General features: G+C 37.8%; 1 protein-coding gene across 3 annotated transcripts; it reads left to right on the top strand.

Annotated features, from left to right (window-relative positions):
* The first annotated feature begins 3,679 nt into the window (after window positions 1-3,679).
* On the top strand, window positions 3,680-22,576 carry LOC133561544 (tumor necrosis factor receptor superfamily member 3). Of its 3 annotated transcripts, XM_061914891.1 has the most exons (8): window positions 3,733-5,121; window positions 5,210-5,335; window positions 8,767-8,913; window positions 9,007-9,100; window positions 9,189-9,265; window positions 14,887-14,994; window positions 21,341-21,490; window positions 21,568-22,576. In XM_061914891.1, the coding sequence occupies exons 1-8, from the start codon at window positions 5,049-5,051 to the stop codon at window positions 21,711-21,713; spliced, it is 921 nt and encodes a 306-aa protein (XP_061770875.1). In that variant the 5' UTR covers window positions 3,733-5,048; the 3' UTR covers window positions 21,714-22,576. The 3 variants fall into 3 exon arrangements, with proteins under 3 accessions (XP_061770877.1, XP_061770876.1, XP_061770875.1); XM_061914893.1 differs by lacking the exon at window positions 8,767-8,913 and having other exon boundaries at window positions 3,680-5,121; XM_061914892.1 differs by lacking the exon at window positions 14,887-14,994 and having other exon boundaries at window positions 3,682-5,121.
* Window positions 22,577-24,453: the final 1,877 nt, after the last annotated feature.

Below are 24,453 nucleotides of genomic sequence, written 5' to 3'. Positions count from 1 at the left end.
ATGGATGGATGTATTTATTATTCTTTACAATAAAAAAAATTACTTGAACATTGATTTAAATTGTCAGGAAAGAAGAGGAAGGAATTTAAAAGGTAAAAAGGTATATGTGTTTAAAAATCCTAAAATCATTTTTAAGGTTGTATTTTTTCTCTAAAATTGTCTTTCTGAAAGTTATAAGAAGCAAAGTAAAAAAATTAATGAATTTATTTGAACAAGTGAAGACCAAGTCTTTAAAATATTTTCTTGGATTTTCAAATTCTATTTGAGTTTTGTCTCTCTTAGAATTAAAAATGTCGAGCAAAGCGAGACCAGCTCGCTAGTAAATAAATAAAATTTAAAAATAGCGGCAGCTCACCGGTAAGTGCTGCTATTTGGTTCAAATCCCACCTAGAACCAACCTCGTCATGTCCGTTGTGTCCTGAGCAAGACACTTCACCCTTGCTCCTGATGGGTGCTGGTTGGCGCCTTGCATGGCAGCTCCCTCCATCAGTGTGTGAATGTGTGTGTGAATGGGTAAATGTGGAAGTAGTGTCAAAGCGCTTTGAGTACCTTGAAGGTAGAAAAGCGCTATACAAGTACAACCCATTTATCATTTATTTGAGCTATTTTTAGAACAGGCCAGCGGGTTACTCATCTGGTCCTTACAGGCTACTTGGTGCCCATGGGCACCGTGTTGGTGACCCCTGGTTTACATGTACTAAAAATCGTGCAGCCTTGATAGCACACGCAAAGCCAAACTACTAAACTTGTGTGCAGTAAATTGCATCTGTTAAGTGAGCAAAATAAGGAGCGTAATCCATGTAGCGTGTCTGTATTTAATTAATATGCAGAGTATTGATTCAGGAACATCCAGGAAGAAATTATGTCAGCCAGTTTGAAAAATTTGTCATTTATAAGCTGCGTGACTAAGCCCAGAATTGTTTGTATTTAAATGTTCAAAAAAATTCAGGAGGAAACTTTACAAAGTACCTTTTCAACTTTCATAAAATATTTTCATAACTTTTGGGATGATACGTCAAATTAAAACTAGTTGAAAGACACCTATGTCATGGCCTGAAGGGATCTATATCGCTTTTACTGGCACTTTTTTGAGGACGGTGGCAGGAACTCTGCCACACGAAACACAACAAATGTTTCCCCATTCATCGAAAAGACGGAAGTCGATGTGAATGCCGACGTGCCGCCAGAAAACAAAAAGAAGAGGAAGAACGTCTACGTGCAATTACTGCTATCATGGCAAAAGCTGCAAAACAACCAAAGAAACAAAAAGTTTCGTCTGAGGAGACAAAAGAAGAAAAAAGGCAGCTACCCGGATAAAAGGACAGTCAAGGATCAACATTGGCCCACTTTCACTTGTTGGCTATCCTCAAAGACGAGAAAGAATTTCAGATGCTGCCTTTGCTCTGTTCCTGATAAACTAGTAAGTGACTTTTGATGCTCAAATCAAAATGCTAATGCTAATGTTAGCTATCGGAAAGTTGCGTTTTCGCAAGAAATAGCCACCAGCTTGAAAGCTCGCAGTTTCATGCTACTTTCTTTGAAAAAACTCTCCCGCCGGACCTGCATCGTACCAATACATTCTTGGTATTTGCGTCATGTTTGTGGCACAATCCAAGATCATTTTTTGATAGTGTCTGCTATTTAACATCAGCATAGCCATTAAATATGTCATATTTGTAATCTGTGCCAATATTACAGGGAACATCATGTCAGTTTTAACGCAGTATGCGCTAGTCTTCATTGGAAATGCGGTGTCCTTCTGGCAAAACACTACCGCTTTGGTCCAGGTCCACTGGCGTCACCAAAATCAACCAACATTAAAAGTACTTAAATGAGGCTTTAAATTACTAAACCAGGGGTAGGCAACCCAAAACGTTGAAAGAGCCATATTGGACCAAAAATACAAAAAACTAATCTGTCTGAAACCGCAAAAAATGAAAAGCCCGTATATAAGTCTTATGATGAAGGCAACACATGACGTCAGTGTCTATATTAGCTATAATAGCCTACTATCAAAATGACTAGGCTGAAGCAAATCTTCGTTGACAGAAATGTTGAAATTAAATATTTATTCTACACATTTTTAGGACATTAGAAAACATTAGTAAATCGGAGGCTACTCAGAAGGTGAGATAACTCCTGGAAATTACTGACTTTTAATGGCCAAAGGTATATAGATGTGTGTGTCCAATTGAAAGGAAACGGCAGGCTTTCTTCTTTTAATGGATTTTTCACAATTTTTGGCAAGCTAGGTAATGTTTTCTGTGGTCTGGGACAACATGGCACACCAACAACTATCTGAAATGCAGCCAATATTACACACAGATAATGTGTCATGAGACATGCAAAACTAAATTATATACAAAGACAAAAAAAGTAATGGATATTAAATGAGCTCAAATATACCTAAAAATTAGGCATAATGAGGCAATATGTACATACAGCTAGCCTAAATAGCATGTTAGCATGTTAGGTTGCAGTCATGCACTGACCAAATATGCCTGATTAGCACTCCAACAAGTCAATAACATCAACAAAGCTCACCTTTGTGCATTCACGCACAGCATGAAACTTTTGGTGGACAAAATGAGACAAAGAAAGAGTGGAACATTTTACATGTAAACAATCTGTGGCGTCACAGTTCACACTATGGTGAGTTCGAGAACCGCCATAATTAGTAGGACAAAATTATGTTCACCAAATACTCTCATCAGTGAAGCATACACACAAACATAAACAGTGGGCTTTCTAACAATTAGGAAGGTTTTGTGTCATCTTTGTACTCAAACAGAAAACATACTGAAAAAAAAAAAAAAAAAAAAAAATGTGTATATATATATATATATATATATATATACATCTTTTTTTTCTGGTTTTAGTTTTTTTTCGAGAGCTGCGAGTTGCTGACCCCCGCTTTAAACTGTCATAAAATTGTATACAATTGAGTAGATGGTGAGGTATTGTGATGGAGAGAAATCCCATACTATTGCCCATAGTTCCCATATTTTGAAATGCAAATGTTGATGCTCCTCTGACCTGCAGCATTAGACACACACAATAAATAAGTTTGTGAAATCCCCTGATGTTGCTTGGTGCTAAATTAACCTCAACGTTAGCGCCGCATTAAACATTATGTCGTTACGGGTTCGACTGTTCCTCAAAAATAATGTAAAAACAAAAAAAAACTGAAAGCCTTGTCCAGCTGACGTATCCTATTCATGTTTAAATAACTTTTACCTAGGGGTGTAACGGTACGTGTATTTTTATTGAACTGTTTCGGTGCAGGGGTTTCGGTTCGCTTCGGAGGTGTACCAAACGAGTTTCCACACGGACATATTAGGTAGCGCACCCCAGATTGTGTAAACAATGCAGAGCGAGGCACATCACAAGGCAGGCTAGCAGCGACCGGGCTAGGACAACATGCAAAAGCCAGAGCTGGAAGACCCTCCTGCCTCGTTAAGATCTCCCGTTTGGGAACACTTTGGCTGCGCGATACAACAATGGAGGACGGAGGTTTGCCGATATGGTTCAGCAGCAGTAGGGTACGCTTCTGCCAACACGTCAAACATGCTAACTCCTTTGGCGCATCACCACCGCATTCAAGCAGCCTCTCATCGGCGAGTCAGGCAGGGCTGAAGCAATAACAAATGTTTTTATAGCAGCAGATTTAAGAACATCCATCCATCCAATTTCTACTGCTTGTCCTGTCCGAGGTAGCAGGGGGTTGCTGTATTGCATTTCAAACTAGATTTTGACCCACTTCTACGGTGGAAGAACAATAAGCCCATATATCCTCTTACTGCCAAGTTAGCCAGGCTGTGTCGGGAGAGGGGTTGAACATGGACCCTGACTTAAACAAGTTGAAAAACTTATTTGGGTGTTTGCATTCAGTGGTCAATTGTACGGAATATGTACTGTATTGTGCTATCTACTAATAAAAGTCTCAATCAGTCAAAAAAAGCACTTTATATGTAGAAAGGTTTTGTTAAGAAACCATTCTGAGCCTTATCATGTTAGACCCGCTCGACATCCATTGCCTTCGGTCCCCTAGAGGGGTGGGGATTGCCCACATCTGAGGTCCTCGCCAAGGTTTCTCATAGTCAGCATTGTCACTAGTCGTAATGATTTGTGCAGTCCTTTGAGACATTTGTGATTTGGGGCTATATAAATAAACATTGATTGATTGATTGATTGACATTGATTGATAATCTTATTTAGTTTTTATTTTATATATATGTTGAACACATTAACCTTGGCAATGGACCCTGTGTGGATATGTATGTTATTCCATTGTTTACAAATTTGGTAAATAAATAACCAAAAAATGTATATTTTGTTGTTTTTTTTACTCTACTGAAAATGAACCGAACCGTGACTTCTAAACCGAGGTATGAACAGAACCGAAATTTTTGTGTACCGTTACACCCCTACTTTTACCGCAAATCTATCGGCTCCAAATATCGGTTAACTGTCTTCTTGACTACTAATCATCTGTATCAATATTGGTCAATCTCTAAAGTGAACCATTCAGAATTTCCTTCCTTTTCTCATAAATCACTTTCTCCCTGCTTAACATCCCCCCAGATTATTGCAAAAAAGCATGCCCATCATCCTATTTATGATGTTGGTAAGATGGATGACAGGAAGGACCACCTTGCCAAGTCCATAATGCGGGACAAAGGGTCAGGTGGACACAATAGGCGATGATAGCGAGAGAGGAAAAGGTGTAATCATGCATGCTTTGTATCAAATCAGCCAAAGTTAAAAAACACTTTGCATGTTGCGATACGCCAATAGAGACTGCGTGGGGGAGGTGAAACCAGGCAGGAAATAATGGAGGTGGGCCAAACACAAAAGAAGAATGAGACGGAGAGGTGGTGCAAGGAAAATAGCACAATGAGTGTCTGTGGGGGTTTCCATTGCGTGGGATAAGAAAGGTAAGGTGGGGGAACTTGAATGAACGCGAGCAGTCACACGGCATAGTGGAGGGAAAAGTGTGTTTTTGACGACAAGTCTTGAGCTCAATACTGGTGGATCTCTTCGTGGCGATGGCTGAGAGGAAGTGCGGCCCTGAGGAGTACGAGAGTAAAAGTGGAAGATGCTGCGACAGATGCCCCGCAGGTCAGTTTTGAGATGCCATACAGCATTCTTACCCTGGGGGGGGGGTGTTTGAACCTCGGTGTCCTGAACGTTGGCGTTGACTCACCAGGAAACTATGTGCGAGCCGACTGCGACCACGCCAAGAAGACTGAGTGTGGCTGCTGTGAACGTGGATCCTACACAGCCACCAAAAACCACTTAAGGGCCTGTCGTATGTGCAGGCAGTGCAGTGCCAGTAAGTCCCTCCATTATTTCGATTCTAGACAAATGCAGAATTTTGAAATAGGTCACGTCTCATCATAGCAGTCACATATTACGTTGCCACATTTTGCTTTTACATTCAATTGGGGTTAACTTGTTTTTACGCTTGTAGAACAAATATAGAATATCATGAGTTACATCTACTTCCTTTGTACACTTGAATAGCATGAATGGTCAAATGTTTGTTCAAATATTGCCTGTTTTCATGATGCTCCAAGGTTGACGCTAGAACGGATGGTTTATTTCTAGCTTGTTTAGCTTCCTGAAATATTGTGTTTGTTATAAGGGTTTGTTTCACAGGTGTTATTGTACGGTGGTACCTTTAAGAGTTTCCAAATTTAAGAGTATTTTGAGATAAAAGCTGTCTCCCGGCTAATTATTGGGGTCACCAACGCGGTGCCCGCGAGCACCAGGTCGCCCGTAAGGACCAGATGAGTCGCCCGCTGGCCTGTTCTAAAAATAGCTCAAATTGCAGCACTTACCAGTGAGCTGCCTCTGTTTTTTAAATTGTATTTATTTATTATCAAGATGGTCTCGCTTTGCTCGACATTTTTAATTGTAAGAGAGACAAAACTCAAATAGAATTTGAAAATCCAAGAAAATATTTTAAAGACTTGGTCTTCACTTGTTTAAATAAATTCATTTATTTTTTTACTTTGCCTCTTATAACTTTCAGAAAGACAATTTAAGAGAAAAAATACAACCTTAAAAAGGATTTTAGGATTTTTAAACACATATACCTTTTTACCTTTTAAATTCCTTCCTCTTTCCTGACAATTTAAATCAATATTCAAGTAAAAAAAAAAGGTTTTATTGTAAAGAATAATACATACATTTTGATTTAATTCTTCATTTTAGCTTCTGTTTTTTCAACGAAGAATATTTGTGAAATAATTATTCAAACTTATCAAAATATTCTGGCAAATCTAGAAAATCTGTAGTATCAAATTTGAATCTTAATTTAAAGTCTTTAGAATTTATTTTTAAATTTTTGTTCTGGAAAATCCAGAAGAAATAATGATTTGTCTTTGTTAGAAATATAGCTTGGTCCAATTTGTTATATATTCTAACAAAATGCAGATTGGATTTTAACCTATTTAAAACGTGTCATCAAAATTCTAAAATTAATCTTAATCAGGAAAAATTACTAATGATGTTCCATAAATGATTTTTTTAATTTTTTCAAAAAGATTCAAATTAGCTTGTTTTTCTCTTCTTTTTTTCGGTTGAATTTTGAATTTTAAAGAGTCAAAATTGAAGAAACTATGTTTCAAAATTAAATTTTAATTTTTTTCCTGTTTTCTCCTCTTTTAAACCGTCCAATTAAGTGTTTTTTTCATCATATATTCACTACAAAAGACCTTCCGTAAAAGGAAAAAAAATGTACGACGGAACGACAGACAGAAATACCCATTTTTATATATATATAGATTTATTTATTAAAGGTAAATTGAGCAAATTGGCTATTTCTGGCAATTTTTTTAAAGTGTGGATCAATCTGGTAGCCCTTCGCATTAATTAGTACCCAAGAAGTAGCTCTTGGTTTCAAAAATGTTGGTGACCCCTGCTTTAAAGCTACAAGCAAAATTTTGAGTTACAAACACCCTCGCCATTAGTTGACAAAGCAAACGCTACAGATGATGCAACCAAAACATCCGGTCTTCATCGCTACCATTAGCTTATAGATAAAGATCGCCGTAACTTTGTTTTTTAATAATGGGAAGGAAGAAAGTGAGTGTGAAGGACAGTGCTGAGAAGAAAAAGTGGATATCCACAAAATTAAAAAAAGAAATCATCAAAAACACGACTGAACATGTCGCCAACTTGGCAAAGTAATTCGAGCGCATCACTGATTCTGCGGCATAGTGAAGCGGAATGACAGCCAAAAATGTTAAGATAATATCTAAACGGCATCCATGAAAATATGAAAAAGCTCTCAGTCATGAAAGAGCTCCATCACTGATGAGCTTGTATGTTGTAGTACTGCTGTATTATAAAGTCAAAAGTACCAATGATTGTCACACACACACTAGGTGTGGCAAAATTAGTCACTGCATTTGACACATCACCCTTGATCACCCCCTGGGAGGTGAGGGGAGCAGTGAGCAGCAGCTGTGGCCGTGCCCGGGTATCACTTTTGGTGATTTAACCCCCAATTCCAACCCTTGATGCTGAGTGCCAAGCAGGGAGGTAATGGGTCCCATTTTTATAGTCTTTGGTAAGACCCGGCCGGGGTTTGAACTCAGAACCTAGCGATCTCAGGGCGGACACTCTGAGCACTGAGTAGGTTATAGATCTCTAGTGGTGTAATAGACAACATGCCTTTCATGACTGAAGGCATGGGTTACAATCCTCGCCAGGATTGCGTGAGAAAAGGCAAAAGTGGAGAAAAACATGCATCAGTCAAAATATTAATACTATTAGTATAATATCCACAAAAAAAAAAACAGTTTGAATGGTAACAACATATTTGTTATGGTGGCAGAAAGTATTGTTAAGTCAGTACTTCTCTAACAAATGTTGCTATATATCAGCGGTGTCAAAAACAAGGCCCGCGAATGAATAATCTATGGCCCCCGAATGTTATTTGATTAGTATTAGAACCGGCCCGCAGGCCACAGCCGCCTGCTGCTGTTTTGCACGCACTTATACGCCATCAGTGTTGGCGGTAGGAATTTTCAAAATGGGGTTCCAGGGACCCAATCACGTCATAAAAATGGGGTCCCACAGTAAATTTTTGGGGTCCCACTTTTTTGTAAGCTTTTTGAAAATAAATGATAAATCTATGCATTATCCTGTTATATTTGACATTCTATATTTTGTTTTAGAAAAAGTTTATCATAAATTACTTATTCATTAAAAAAATATTAGAAAAGAAAATACATTTTTATGCATCAAGGGTGATGGGTCAAATGCAGAGAATGATTTCGCCACATCTAGTGTGTGTGTGACTATCATTGGTACTTTGACTTTAACTTTAATATGTAAATCCATCCAGTTATAAACATTCATTCACTTTCTTCTTCCCTTCATGGATTTAAACTTTACCGCTGCCGGTATTTTTTTCTATATTTTTATTGTAATATTTTCAGAATGTGTTTGTTGTAATTTTTGGCCAAAGTAAGACAAAGAAAACCATCTGAAGTTGTCTTTATTTTTTAGTTTTAATGCCATGATTTTATTAGTCCGGCCCGCGTGTGCACAGACTTTCCTCCATGCGACCCCTGAGCTAAAATGAGTTTGACACCCCTGCTATACATTGTGTGAATATCTTAGTGTTTGTGGAACACATCTAGAAATAATATAAACATGGGAACAAACGAGACAAGCATCAATTTACATGCGCTTGTAATCAGAAAAAAAAACCTGGAGGATTAAAAAGTGTGTATGATGTGTGTAATATAGACAACAACCAGAGGACAGTAAAGGAGTGCATGGCTCACCAGGACACGGTGTGCGAGTGTGTGACGGGTTTCTTCTGCTACGGCGAGCCCTGCGAGCACTGCATGGCCGCCACCTCCTGCCCACCTGGTACAGGGGTCAAAGTTCCAAGTAGGCTTCCTGATTTTCCCTAAACGTTGCGTGGAGAAGCGGAAAAGACACAAATCCGGAAATGAGAGTGGGCACAACTGTTCTTTGTTGCAGCTGCAGGGGCCAACGATACAATCTGTGCGCCGTGTGACCAGGGTACCTTCAGCAACGTGTCCGATTTCCAGTCAGCCTGTCAAAACCACACCAGGTCAGACCCAGTTGTTGCACTACTTTGAATTGTTGTCATTTTATGGTCTGGAAAAAGTGGATGTATTGGAGTTGTGTTTTGTTGGCAGATGTCAGGACTTGGGTCGAGTGTTAGCAACTCCAGGAACGTCAACCACTGATGCCATCTGTGGCAACTTGACATGTGGTGAGTGCCAGTGTTTCCCATTTACTGTTATCTATACTCTATTGTATATTTTAGTTGTATTTACTTATCATTTATTTTATTATTTTAGTTGTTGCATTCTGATGCTGTTGTGGTTATACAAACCCCGTTTCCATATGAGTTGGGAAATTGTGATGGATGTAAATATAAACGGAATACAATGATTTGCAAATCCTTTTCAGCCCATATTCAGTTGAATGCACTACAAAGACAACATATTTGATATTCAAACTCATAAACTTGGCTGCAACACGTGCCAAAGTAGTTGGGAAAGGGCATGTTCATCACTGTGTTACATCACCTTTTCTTTTGACAACACCCAATAAACGTTTGGGAACTGATGAAACTAATTGTTGAAGCTTTGAAAGTGGAATTATTTCCCATTCTTGTTTTATGTAGAGCTTCAGTCGTTTGACAGTCCTGGGTCTCCGCTGTCGTATTTTACGTTTTATAATGCGCCACACATTTTCGATGGGAGACAGGTCTGGACTGCAGGCAGGCCAGGAAAGTACCCGCACTCTTTTACTACGAAACCACGCTGTTGTAACTCGTGGCTTGGCATTGTCTTGCTGAAATAAGCAGGGGCGTCCATGATAACATTGCTTGGATGACAACATATGTTGCTCCAAAAGCTGTATGTACCTTTCAGCATTAATGGTGCCTTCACAGATGTGTAAGTTACCCATGCCTTGGGCACTAATACACCCCCATACCATCACACATGCTGGCTTTTCAACTTTGCGTCCATAACAATCCGGATGGTTATTTTCCTCTTTGTTCCGGAGGACACCACGTCCACAGTTTCCAAATATAATTTGAAATGTGGACTCGTCAGACCACAGAACACTTTTCCACTTTGCATCAGTCCATCTTAGGTGAGCTCGGGCCCAGCAAAGCCGGGCGGCGTTCCTTGGTGTTGTTGATAAATGGGTTTGGCTTTGCATAGTAGAGTTTTAACTTGCACTTACAGATGTAGCGACCAACTGTAGTTACTGACAGTGGTTTTATGAAGTGTTCCTGAGCCCATGTGGTGATATCATTTACACACTGATGTTGGTTTTTGATGCAGTACCGCCTGAGGGATCAAAAGTCCGTAATATTATCGCTTACGTGCAGTGATTTCTCCAGATTCTCTGAACCTTTTTGATGATTTTACGGACTGTAGATGGTAAATTCCCTAAATTCCTTGCAATAGTTCGTTGAGAAATGTTGTTCTAAAACTGTTCGACAATTTGCTTACAAAGTGGTGACCCTCACCCCATCCTTGTTTGTGAATTACTTAGCATTTCATGGAAGCTGCTTTTATACCCAATCATGGCACCCACCTGTTCCCAATTAGCCTGCACACCTGTGGGATGTTCCAAATAAGTGTTTAATGAGCATTTCTTAACTTTATCAGTATTTATTGCCACCTTTCCCAACTTCTTTGTCACGTGTTGCTGGCATTAAATTCTAAAGTTAATGATTATTTGCAAAAAAAAATGTTTATCAGTTTGAACATCAAATATGTTGTCTTTGTAGCATATTCAACTGAATATGGGTTGAAAAGGATTTGCAAATCATTGTATTCCGTTTATATTTACATCTAACACAATTTCCCAACTCATATGGAAACGGGGTTTGTATACCAGTGGGTCTCAAACTTTTTTCATCCAGGAACTACTTCAGAAAAAACTTGGCATTCCAACTACCACCACAATGATGAACATTAAAATACAGTAGCGTAATAACCCCAAGTATTCACTAAAAACAAGGCCGATGTTTTATTCAACAAGTACATTTGGTATTTTAGCCACTGTAGCATTTACACACAGTCTGAAAAAGTAACAGTGTTTGAATAAAGGGAACTAAAACACTGTACTTTAATCAACTGAATCTTTGGCGTACAACTAGATAAAGCCCGCGTACCACAGTTTGAGAATAACTGTTATATACTATCGCTTATTGTATTGTTGGTATTGTCTATTATATTTTATTTTTTTATTTCTTCCTGTTTTTTAGTGCCGTTGAGAATGTTTAGTTACAATTTCCTGTTGAAATTGAGCTCCTGTGTCGAACAATTTCCCTTGGGAATCAAAACATTATAGTCTAAGTCTAACTTTGGACCGCCACAGAAACATTTTTTTTTTATTTTCTTTTTTAGATTCAGCGTGTTTTCCTTTGCTCACAAACACACGATGTTGTTGTCCCAATACAGTAGATAACATCCTAACTAACTAACACAACTCATTAGCACACACGGACTATAACACATGTATTCATCATTAAAGTACTAGATCAGAATACATCATCCACACACAAACACTGAGTTTTGCGTCATGGTAAATTAAACATTGACATCATTCACCCCACATTCCCCAGTCTGAGTGCCGTGTTTAAATCTTTGTGCAAAGGTTCGAGGCTATTAATTATAACCATTTCCTTTTGGACGAGCTGCTGTTTTTTTCTTGCTGTCATGAGAGGAAGTCTTGTAGGAACATGTACTGTGTATGCCTGAAAGGAAGTATACTAATGTACCCCTGCCAAGGACGCTATCATTTTCTTTGTAAGTTACTGAGCAAGTTGACGCAAATACTACCACACTAATTTCCACATAAATTTGTAAAAGTGTGGGATTGAACCCACAAATACATTTTTTCCCTTCCGTAATATTTTTACAAGCTTGTAATGTCTTTTTTTTTTTTACAATACAATACGTTATTCATTATAGATTAATCTTAGTTCTATTCTACTTCTTCTTATCTCATTATATCCTAATATTACCTAAACATTTTTGTTTTATTGAGATCTTTAATTTTCTTTATAACTGCTTGAACTATATTATGTGAGGTTTTTTTAATCCTAAAAAATATACATTCCTTGTTTTTTTTTATCACAGCATATAAGGTGTCAGTCTGTTATAAAATCTCCATTCTTCAAAATGTGAATAGAAATAAAAACTCAAATGTTTCGGGGAAGTACATATTTTTTGGCAGCACCCATGAAATTGTAGCATTAAATGAAACTGAATGCTATGTAATTGATATGAAACCAACATATATTGCTCAATTTGTAGCAAAATACAATAGAAACTAGGGCTGTAAGGTATACAGGTAGTAATATAATACCGCATTACTAATGAATCATATTAGGTACTATACCACCTCTAAAAAGTACCGGTCCCCACCCCCCCATTTTTTAACGGGCATGACTGCACGTCGTCACATCATGACATTGCTGGTTTTACAAGCATTGGAGCATGTTCGGCAGCAAACAATCACAGAGTATCTACAAGCAGAAACAGTGTGTGGACAGAAAAGGGAGAATGGACGCATTTCAGCTTAAAAACTAAGGATAAAGGTAAACCTATAACACTGAAACGCCCTCAGGAAGAGGTGCTTTAAAACATGGCTAACTAGCTAGCGGCTTACGTCCATCCGCAGTCTGCAGTGTTTTAGCCACTTCTAAATCATGGCGACAAATAAAGTACGTTTCTTACTAGTATCATCCCTGCAGGACGAGGACTAGCTAAACATGCTTTACTACACACCGTAGCTCACCGACATCACAATGTAAACAAACGACATGGGTGGATCTACATCCACTGTAATGATACCGAGTACAGTAGCGTATCCAGTCAATACTACTATGATTACATCAATATTTTTTAGCATCACTAAATATTTTTTCGTTTTTTAAAACTGTATATTATGTTTATAAACTCAGGAAATATGTCCCTGGACACATGAGGACTTTGAATATGACCAATGTATGATCCTGTAACTACATGGTATTGGATCGATACCCAAATTTGTGGTATCATTCAAAACTGATGTGAAGCATCCAAACAACATAAGAATATGTGATTATTACATTTCAACAGAAGTGTAGATAGAACATGTTAAAACAGAAAATAACCAGATACTTACAGTAAATGAACAAGTAGATTAATAACTCATGTTCTACCTGTAATTTTGACAAGTGAATAGAATGGAGAATGACACAATATGTTACTGCATATGTCAGCAGCTAAATTAGGAGCCTTTGTTTGCTTACTTACTAATAAAAGACAAGTTGTCTCATATGTTCACTCTTTTATCTTAGGACAAAATTGCAATAAGAAACATCTTCATTTTTTGTTAAAATAAAGCCAATAATGCCATTTTTGTGGCCCCCTTTATTTAGAAAAGTATCGAAATACATTTTGGTACCGGTCCTAAAATATTGGTATTGGGACAACCTTAGTAGAAACACTTCGACCAACATGTTTGCGACAAATATGTGAGACAGTGTCACTCACAACATTCCCCGTTATGAATTTTGTGTCCAATGTGACCATGGGTCATCATCCTTCGTTTTGAAATTCAAAGCAGAAAGTTTTGTTATGTTTTATATATTAGCAATAGTTAATCCCTTTATATAATATGACAGTTAAGAATGTTGAAATGTTACCTGAACATGTAAGAAAGCTTTTATGATAACCATAGTTTGACACTGGAACTGATTACTCCTATTTTCAATTTCAGGTATTTTAAATTTGAACAATTCAGAAGTCAATGTCATATTTGATCATACTTGCCAACCTTGACACCTCTGATTTCGGGAGGTGTGTGTGTGTGGGGGCGTGGTTTGGGGCGGGGCGCGGTTAAGAGGGGAGGAGTATATTTAGAGCGAGAAAAGTGCAGACTAGACTTTAACCTATTTAAAACATGACATCAAAAATATATATTTATTGTGAGAAATCATTAAGATGATCAGTGTTTCCACAAAGATTAATATCATTAATTAATAATAACATAGAGTTAAAGGGAAATTGAGCAAATTGGCTATTTCTGGGAATTTATCTAAGTGTGTATCAAACTGGTAGCCCTTCGCATTAATCAGTACCAAAGCAGTAGCTCTTGGTTTCAAAAAGGTTGGTGACCCCTGCCGTAGATGTTACTGTCACATATGCATGTACAGTAGATGGCAGTATTGTCCTGTTTAAGAGTGTCACAACATTGCTGTTTACGGCAGACAAACTGCTTTACGGTAGACGAAAACGTGACTGCTGTTGTTGTGTGTTGTTACCGTGCTGGGAGGACGTTAATGAAACTGCCGAACAATAAACCCACGTAAGAAACCAAGAACTCGCCCTTGATCATTCTAGAGTTATAACGTCATTGGGCAGGCTCGCTGTTTATATTATGGGAAAGCGGACGTGAAAACAGGCTGTCGACACGTCACTCAGGTCTGCATGGAGCTGGAGGGGGCGTGGCCTCGAGCTCCGCCTGAATTTCGGGAGATTTTCGGGAGAAAAATTGGCCCGGGAGGTTTTCGAGAGAGCCGCTGAATTTCGGGAGTCTCCCGGAAAATCCGGGAGGGTTGGCAAGTATGTATTTGATTGTGTGCACGTGAGTTGCATTCACATTGGGCGCTTTATTTTATCAATCATAATAAAAATACATATTTACATTGTGTACGTCGTGTACATACATGTTTATACTTTCTGAAATCCTCTCTATATTGTATATTCTTTGTTATTATTGTATTGAATACTATGTTGTAATGGCACCCTCGGAGAGAGGAAAACTTAATTTCAATGCTTTGGGTACTTTTGAATGTTGTTAATGTGTCTTGTACAGGTTGCTCGTGGGTATTACCTGCAGGCTTGTGGTTGGGCTTTGTGCTGACCATACTGGTGGCGTTAGGGCTGATGTGCTGGACTGCTAAACACAAATCACACAAAATGGGTGAGTGTAACATACAGCAGCAAATATTTGACTCGGGGGCCACATTGAGTGAAAAAATGTGTCAGGGGGGCCAATGTGTATATTATACGTACACATTTAGCTGTAAAAACCTGTACAGTGGGGCATGGGACGTCGATGACAATGATGACTATGAGAAACCTTGGAGAGGACCGCATATGTGGGCAACCCCCCCTCCATCCCTCTAGGGGACCGAAAGCAATGGATGTCGAGCGGGTCTAACATGATACTGTGAAAGTTCAATCCATAGTGGATCCAACACAACCGCGAGAGTCCAATCCAGAGCGGATCCAACACAATTAAGGGTTAACTCACTAAAATGATTCCCGAGCGCAGCCACCACTGCTGCTCACTGCCCCCTCAACTCCCACGGGGGTGGAACAAGGGGATGGGTCAAATGCCGAGGGTAATTTCACCACACCTAGTGTGTGTGTGACTAACAGTGGTACTTTAACTTTGACGTGTGCTACTTCCAATCATCCTCCCACTGCTTCTTCCGTGGCGTTGAACAGCATATTCTCGATAAAGAGAGTAAGGTAAAAACAGAATTTAAAATACAAGCCCGATTCTTTCTCATTCATTTAGGTATGCGGAAAACCCCAGAGAAGTTGTAATGTTTGTTTTGAGTTGTACACTACATGTCACTTTTTGGCAAGAATTCTGACTGAATATGCAAATTACATTCCGGCAACAGAACTGGGCTTTACTGAAACTGACGAGTGAAAACAAACACACCACATCCTGCACGTATTCAACTTGACGCCTTGATGAGTAATAACGACTCCCCCACGTTTGCCACTCTTTGTTGACTGACATTTATCATGTAGAGCAGTGGTTCTCAACCTTTTTTCAGTGATGTACCCCCTGTGAACATTTTTTTAATTCAAGTACCCCCTAATCAGAGCAAAGCATTTTTGGTTGAAAAAAAGAGATACAGAAGTAAAATACAGCACTATGTCATCAGTTTCTGATTCCTTAAATTGTATAACAGTGCAAAATATTGCTCATTTGTAATGGTCTTTCTTGGACTATTTGGAAAAAAAGATATAAAAATAACTAAAAACTTGTTGAAAAATAAACAAGTGATTCAATTATAAATAAAGATTTCTACACATAGAAGTGGTGAAGTGAAATGAATTATATTTATATAACGCTTTTCTCTAGGGACTCAAAGCATTATGCAAGTCAGTGGTTCTCAAATGGGGGTACGCATACCCCTGGGGGTATTTGAAGGTATGCCGAGGGGTACGTGAGATTTTTCAAAAATATTCTAAAAATAGCAACAAATCAAAAATCCTTTATAAATATATTTATTCAATAATACTTCAACACAATATGAAGTTAAGTTCATAAACTGTGAAAAGAAATGCAACAATGCAATATTCAGTGTTGACAGCTAGATTTTTTGTGGACATGTTCCATAAATATTGATGTTAAAGTTTTCATTTTTTGTGAAGAAATGTTTAGAATGAAGTTGATGAACCCAGATGGATCTCTATTACAATCCCCAAAGAGGGCACTTTAAGTTGATTTCTATGTGTAGAAATCTTTATTTATAATTGAATCACTTGTTTATTTTTCAACAAGTTTTTAGTTATTTTTATATCTTTTTTTCCAAATAGTTCAAGAAAGACCACTACAAAATGTATAAAAATAACTAAAAACTTGTCAAAAAATAAACAAGTGATTTAAGTATAAATAAAGATGTCTACACATAGAAGTAATCATCAACTTAAAGTGCCCTCTTTGGGGATTGTAATAGAGATCCATCTGGATTCATCAACATCATTCTAAACATTTCTTCACAAAAAAAATAAATTTTTAACATCAATATTTATGGAACATGTCCACAAAAATCTAGCTGTCAACACTGAATATTGCATTGTTGCATTTTTTTTTTCACAGTTTATGAAATTACATTCATATTTAGTTGAAGTATTATTCAATAAATATATTTATAAAGGATTTTTGAATTGTTGCTATTTTTAGAATATTTAAAAAAATGTCACGTACCCCTTGGCATACCTTCAAGTACCCCCAGGGGTACGCGTACCCCCATTTGAGAACCACTGCTTTAGGTCACTGAGTAGGTCAGGTGTCGGGAACCTTTTTGGCTGAGAGAGCCATGTAAGCCAGATATTTCAAAATGTATTTCCGTGAGAGCCATATCATATTTTTTTAACACTGAATACAACTAAATGCGTGCTTTTTTAAAGTAAGACCAACATTTTTAGAGTTTAATAAGTCTCTTATTCTTTTTTATAACATTGTTATTCTAAAGTTAAACAATAATAAACATAATACTTCTTACCATTAATGGGACATCTTGAACAGGTGCGATAGAAAACGAATGGTTGGATTAAAATGCATGAGAATTTTTTATAATTTGAACGTTATTTTTAACACTGTGATTACCAGCGGAATTATTAATTACTTATGGTGTTAAGCAACGTCAGCTAAGATTTATCTGAGAGCCAGATGCAGTCATCAAAAGAGCCACATCTGGCTCCCGAGCCATAGGTTCACTACCCCTGGAGTAGGTGATACATTGATTTAAAATGCTGATTATTTAACAGTCTAGTGTTTGTCAGGCTGCAGATATGTTTAAGTTTCAGTACGTGCCTTAAAAAAAATCTACATTTGGAAAAATGACTTCGACGTATGTCAAACAAACCTTCAAGGATGTCTGTCAGTAGCGTCCCCGTGCGTCATTAACTGCAATGACAGACGAGTGAAACTTGTTGAATATGTGGCAATTCTACTCCCAAGTTTATAATCTTGTTCCCTTTTACTCTTACGTAAGCTATTTTTACACAAAAAGACATTAAACTTTCGAATATCACAGAACATGACATTGCAAGTCTTCCGTCGTTTAAAAAAAAATGCAAGTCCAGGAAGTGACGCTTACTTCGCGCATGCGTGGACCGATCGTGTCATCCAGTATAAGATACGAGCGTTCGCTTTTAGTTTGATTGATTGATTGACATTTGTGTAGCCGAGTGTCCTGGGTTCGCATAATTTGGGTACTGATAAAATAAAATAATAAAAGGGAGTCATGAGAGCAGGTCCGGTCTCCACCACTTTATTGTTCCCTTCTTTACATCTATCTCCATATACCTCACCTTCTTCAAACAACCCACTTTTATATAGACCTCTTACGTCACAGCCCTACGGCAACACTGGAGGGACACCCTGAACTGTTTGTTACATTTGTATTAGTAGATTGCACATTTCAGTACATATTACGTTCAATTGACCACTAAATGGTAACACCCCAATAAGTTTTTCAACTTGTTTAAGTCGGGGTCCATGTTAAACAATTCATGGTACAAATATATACTATCAGCATAATACAGTCATCATACAAGTTAATCATCCATCCATCCATCCATTTCCTACCGCTTATTCCCTTTCGGGGTTGCGGGGGGCGCTGGCGCCTATCTCAGCTACAATCGGGCGGAAGGCGGGGTGCACCCTAGACAAGTCGCCACCTCATCGCAGGGCCAACACAGATAGACAGACAACATTCACACTCACAGACTAGGGACCATTTAGTGTTGCCAATCAACCTATCCCCAGGTGCATGTCTTTGGAAGTGGGAGGGGCCTATCCCCAGGTGCATCTCTTTGGAGGTGGGAGGAAGCCGGAGTACCCGGAGGGAACCCACGCAGTCATGGGGAGAACATGCAAACTCCACACAGAAAGATCCCGAGCCTGGATTTGAACCCAGGACTGCAGGACCTTCGTATTGTGAGGCAGACGCACTAACCCCTCTGCCACCGTGAAGCCCAAGTTAATCATCATAGTACCGTATTTCCTTGAATTGCCGCCGGGGCTCTAATTAATTTAAAACCTCTTCTCACTCCTGCGCTTACCAAAGGCATGCGGTAAAAGTAAGCATGCGCAAATTATTGTAGAACCTCTTCTCACTCCGGCACTTACCAAAGGCATGCAGTAACAATTTGAGTGTGATGTAAACTTGGACCTTAAATCCTACTGAATAGCTTTTAATCTTTTTTTGAAAATGATGACAGGGGAAGTGTCACTCGTGACGTCACGAGTTTGACCAGGCGGTAATACTAAGCATGCGCTAATTATTCTGGGAAGCGTGTTTAACCCGGCAGTAATTCAAGGCAGGCGCATACAATATGTCCTGCGGCAATTCAAGGAAATACGGTATATACATTGAATTATTTACATTATTTACAATCCGGGGGGTGGGATGAGGAGCTTTGGTTGATATCTGTACTAGTGACTCAGATTAGTGATTAGTGACTCAGAATGTTTTATATTCAAATACTACCCCTTGTCTGAGAAACCTTAATATTGAAGATGTTCATTTCTGTGATGAAATATGTTCCAACAAATATATGAGGGCTGTTTTAATGACATCATATTTTTCGGGCACAGTTCATAGACAATATATTCTGAAGGAGTTTACAAAAGTTGAGCAAAGAAAAATAAGGACAAGATATATTACATACCCAATTCTTCCCAAAATTAAAGAAATACAATTAAAAATTATTAACGGACTATTCCCTTTATAGGATTTTTTAAAATTAAAATTAACATGGAGGTTGATGACTGTTATACATGTGGAGCTATAGACCAGTGGTTCTCAATTGGGGGTACGTGTACCCCTGGGGGTACTTGAAGGTATGCCAAGGGGTACGGGAGATTTTTTTTAAATATTCTAAAAATGGCAAAAATTCAAAAATCCTTTATAAATATATTTATTGAATAATACTTCAACAAAATATGAATGTAAGTTCATAAACTGTGAAAAGAAATACAACAATGCAATATTCAGTGTTGACAGCTAGATATTTTTGTGGACATGTTCCATAAATATTGATGTTAAAGATTTATTTTTTTGTGAAGAAATGTTTAGAATGAAGTTGATGAATCCAGATGGATCTCTATTACAATCCCCAAAGAGGGCACTTTAAGTTGATGATTACTTCTATGTGGAGAAATCTTTATTTATAATTGAATCACTTGTTTATTTTTCAACAATTTTTTTGTTATTTTTATACCATTTTCCCCCCAAATAGTTCAAGAAAGACCACTACAAATGAGCAATATTTTGCACTGTTATACACTTTAATAAATCAGAAACTGATGACATAGTGCTGTATTTTACTTCTTTATCTCTTTTTTTCCCACCAAAAATGCTTTGCTCTGATTAGGGGGTACTTGAATTAAAAAACATTTCACAGGGGGTACATCACTGAAAAAAGGTTGAGAACCACTGCTGTAAAGGATGTCAATCATCTGTTGGTGGAATGTGAGTGTACATGTGTTTTGGGAGGAGATCAGAGAATGGCGTGGATATGTCCACATTCACTACAGAAGAGATCACATTCGATATTTATTTAAAACGACTGTAACATAAAAATGTTTGTCAACATTTTTATGCTCCAGGCAAAAATGTTTCTACATAAATGTCGATTTAGGAAAGTAAGGCCTACATTTTCCAATTGGCTTAATGGTTTACAATTATCAATCAAATCTTGGGAGAATTATTAAGAGTACAAAAGCCCTTAATTTGATATCTTTGTTAAAAACATTTAAAGTGATTTAGGTAGCCCCTTTTTGTATTTTTAAAAATATATATTTTTTACTATGATTATTTATTAATATTTAATACTCTATCTGTATTTGCTTTTGTTTTCTTTCATTGTTGTTGAAAGTGCCTTGACTGTTGAGTGAATTATAAATGTTTGTTTGTTGTTCAATAATAAAAATAAAAAATAGTGTTCGCTCTTATCATAGTTGAAACCTTATTCATTCATATGATTTATCATTAAATTATTACATGAAATAAACAAAAAAAATATTAATTACTCCCCTGACCATTGAGGGATTTTGTTTTTAAATCGTGCATATTTTCTATTTGGCTTAATGGTTTACAATTATCAATCAAATCTTGGAGAATTATTAAGAGTACAAAAGCCAAATTGATATCTTTGTTAAAAACATTTAAAGTGATTTAGGTAGCCCTTTTTGTCTTTTTAAAAATATATATTTTTTAATATGATTATTTATTAAAATTTAAAAGTCTGTGTGTGTTTGCTTTTTTTCTTTCATTGTTGTTGAAAGTGCCTTGACTGTTGAGTGAATTATAAATGTATGTTTGTTGTTCAATAAAATAAAATAAAGTAAAAAAAATAAAAATTAGTGTTCCCTTTTATCACAGTTGAAACATTATTCATCCATATGATTTATCATTAAATTTATTATTAAATAACCTTATATAAATACTATTAAACAATCCCCTGACCACTGTGTGATTGTTGTTGTTTTTTTAAATATTGCATATTTCCAGCCAGGTCAAGCATCCCAATACATGCGGTGAAGAAGGCCTCGATCTTCACTGACAGCCTAGTGGAGCCTCCACGACCAAACCCAGCGCCCCACCATCCCTGCCAAAAGAGCGACATGCCAGGGGGCGTCCAATTAACCATACTTAGCCCAGGTGAATAACATCACAAAATCACTGTATGTCTGATTGTTTGGTAATGATTCAGCATTTTTGGGGAAAATCTCCTTCAGATGATTGTGCAGTCAGCTGCAGCCCACAAGACAACACGGACCTTCCTGCTACTCTTCAAACAGACTCTTCGACCCCCTGCAACGGGACTGACGTGTACCACCGGAGCTTCTCCGAGCCGCAGGAGGACGAGTGGTTTGGAACATGAGTGCACTTGGTTGGAATGCCCGTTCTAGGGTTTGAAGGCCATTTCCGCATCCATGCAACGAGACTTCTTCTACACCAGGGGTGTCAAACTCCTTTTAGATGGGGGGCCACGTGGAGAAAAACATACTCCCAAGTGGGCGGGACTGGTAAAATGACGGAATGATAACTTAGAGATAAAGACAACTTGTGATTGTTTTCTTTGTTTAAAAATAGAACAAGAAAATATACAAATCATAATGTTGTTGCTATTTTTTTTTTACACTTACATATTGCGTTTAATAGTATTCTATATTTTTTTGTCGTTATTTATACTTTCTGATTAAATTATGTGGTAATGTACATCAGTCAACTCATTGGTGTTATTTTCCAATCCATCAAAATAAAAAAATAATATCAAAATCAAATTACGGGATGTTATTTATGTAGTTTGATTGTTTTCCTCGACTGGTGCACTAACATCATGTGTTTTTTTTTATTAATTTTTTTTTATTTTTTACATATCATCGACAAAAATACAGAGAATTGCTATTGTGACATCTAGCGGCCACATTTAGAACAGCAGTTTCTTTCATTCAAAAATCCCGGCTCATTTTCATACCGGGGCCGGATAAAACCTTTACGCGGGCCCCATCTGGCATCAGGCCCGCGGGCCGTACGTTTGACACCCCTGTTCTACACGCAGGACAGCTTAAGGATGGTTGGTGTGTTACTGCCCCCTGCAGGCAAATAGTGGGAACTGACACTGTCCCATCAGAGATTGCACATGACAAATTGTTAAAATTGATTGTATTTGTTGACATCTCATGCATGAGACGAACTGTCAAAATGTGTTTTTACTTTGATTAATAAAAAAATATATACCTGTATAGTCTACAATTACTGTCAACCAATGAACTTTACTGCTGTGATTACACGCAGTGGACACTTGATTAGGTACACTTGACATCTATCAAACGCTGTCAACAGTTCTGCATGTACAGACAACCTCTTAAAACAGTGAGTAATATAAAGTGGGGCAAAAAAGTATTTAGTCAGCCAGCGATTGTGCAAGTTCTCCCACTTCAAATGATGACAGAGGTCTGTCATTTTCATCATAGGTACACTTCAACTGTGAGAGACAGAATGTGAAAACAAAATCTGGGAATTCACATTGTAAGAATTTTAAAGAATTTATTTGTAAATTATGGTGGAAAATAAGTATTAGGCTGTGTGACGGGCCAGATTTGGCCCCCGGGTCTTAAGTTTGACACAAGTGTCTTAAAATGAGCACGAATGTATTTGCATACGGAACATGTGTAGATTTCCGCTATTGCTCTGGATCGCATGCAATTTTCCCTCCAATTTTTCATGTGTGAGCAAACGCCAAAACTCCTTGAGCCTTCAGTGGCGCACATGTGAGCAACGGCAGACGTGCACACTGTTATGAGATTATCTTTTTATTAGATTTTGTGCGCGGCCTTGACTTGCCGTGCGTGGAGGACACGTCAGCAGTGTGCAATTGCAGAGGCGCGTACCTTAGAGCAGTGTTTTTCAACCACTGTGCCGAGGCACACTAGTGTGCCGTGAGATACAGTCTGGTGTGCCGTGGGCATACTTGCCAACCCTCCCGGATTTTCCGGGAGACTCCCGAAATTCAGCGCCTCTCCTGAAAACCTCCCGGAAGAAATGTTCTCCTGAAAATCATGCGAACATGAGTGGGGACAGCATGTTTTCACGTCCGCTTTCCTGTTATATAAACAGCTTGTCCGCCCAATCACGTTACAACATCTAAGGATTTTAATAAAAAACTGCACACACAAGGAGACGAAGCAGAAGAACGAGGAAGTTACAGCCATGGCGACGCCGTCTGTAATAAAGTGATCTATGTTGTCTGTTGCCATCTCCTGGTGAATGTTGGCTATAGCGTTATGGGGTTGCTTTTTGACTGGCCAACGATTAACGTGGTGTTGGGCACCTGATGGCAAGTGACTCTCGCCAGTACGCAAATGGCAGAACAAAGGTTACTCAAATAGTGAAAGGTAAGTGTTGTTGTTGTTTTTTTAGTAACCAGCAAGCACAGTACAGTCAGTAGAACAAGTGTGTTTTTATCACTGTGTATTTGATAAGTGCTGTCTGAAATTCAACTATTTATTTTATTTATATATATAATAAGATAAATATATATAGCTAGAATTCATTGAAAGTCAAGTATTTCATATATATATATATGTAAAATATATATGAAATACTCGAGTTGGTGAATTATACTCGTCCCCTCTTAACCACACCCCCGCCCATTCAACTATTTATTTTATTTATATATATAATAAGATAAATATATATAGCTAGAATTCATTGTAAGTCAAGTATTTCATATATATATATATATATATATATATATGTAAAATATATATGAAATACTCGAGTTGGTGAATTATACTCGTCCCCTCTTAACCACACCCCCGCCCAAAACCCAAGGTTGGCAAGTATGGCCGTGGGAGATAGTCTAACTTCACCTATTTGGGTTAAAATTGTTTTCAGACCAGTAATTATAGTCTGAAAATGATGTGTTTTTGTTGAGTGTCGATGTTGTCTCGAGCTCAGCCGAGTACCCGTCTAACACTCTTCCATATCAGTAGGTGGCAGCCGGTCCGAATTGATTTGTAGGTGTCAGAAACAGCGGGAAAATTGTGTCTAATGCTTAAACCAAAAATAAACAGAAAGTGAGTGCCCCTAAGAAAAGAAATTGAAGCTTAGGGATG

This window comes from Nerophis ophidion, linkage group LG11 (genome assembly GCF_033978795.1).
Source record: "Nerophis ophidion isolate RoL-2023_Sa linkage group LG11, RoL_Noph_v1.0, whole genome shotgun sequence".
NCBI lineage: Eukaryota > Metazoa > Chordata > Actinopteri > Syngnathiformes > Syngnathidae > Nerophis > Nerophis ophidion.
The sequence above is the reverse complement of the archived record's forward strand: the minus strand, read 5'-3'. Positions and strand labels throughout refer to the sequence as shown.

What these genes read in the sequence shown, in the direction of transcription:
- LOC133561544 (XM_061914891.1), top strand. Translation starts at nt 5,049, where the DNA reads ATGGCTGAGAGGAAGTGCGGCCCTGAGGAGTACGAGAGTAAAAGTGGA. An exon ending in GCCTGTCAAAACCACACCAG is followed by an intron (nt 9,101 to 9,188) that starts GTCAGACCCAGT and finishes TTTTGTTGGCAG; the next exon opens with ATGTCAGGACTTGGGTCGAG. An exon ending in ATTAACCATACTTAGCCCAG is followed by an intron (nt 21,491 to 21,567) that starts GTGAATAACATC and finishes AATCTCCTTCAG; the next exon opens with ATGATTGTGCAGTCAGCTGC.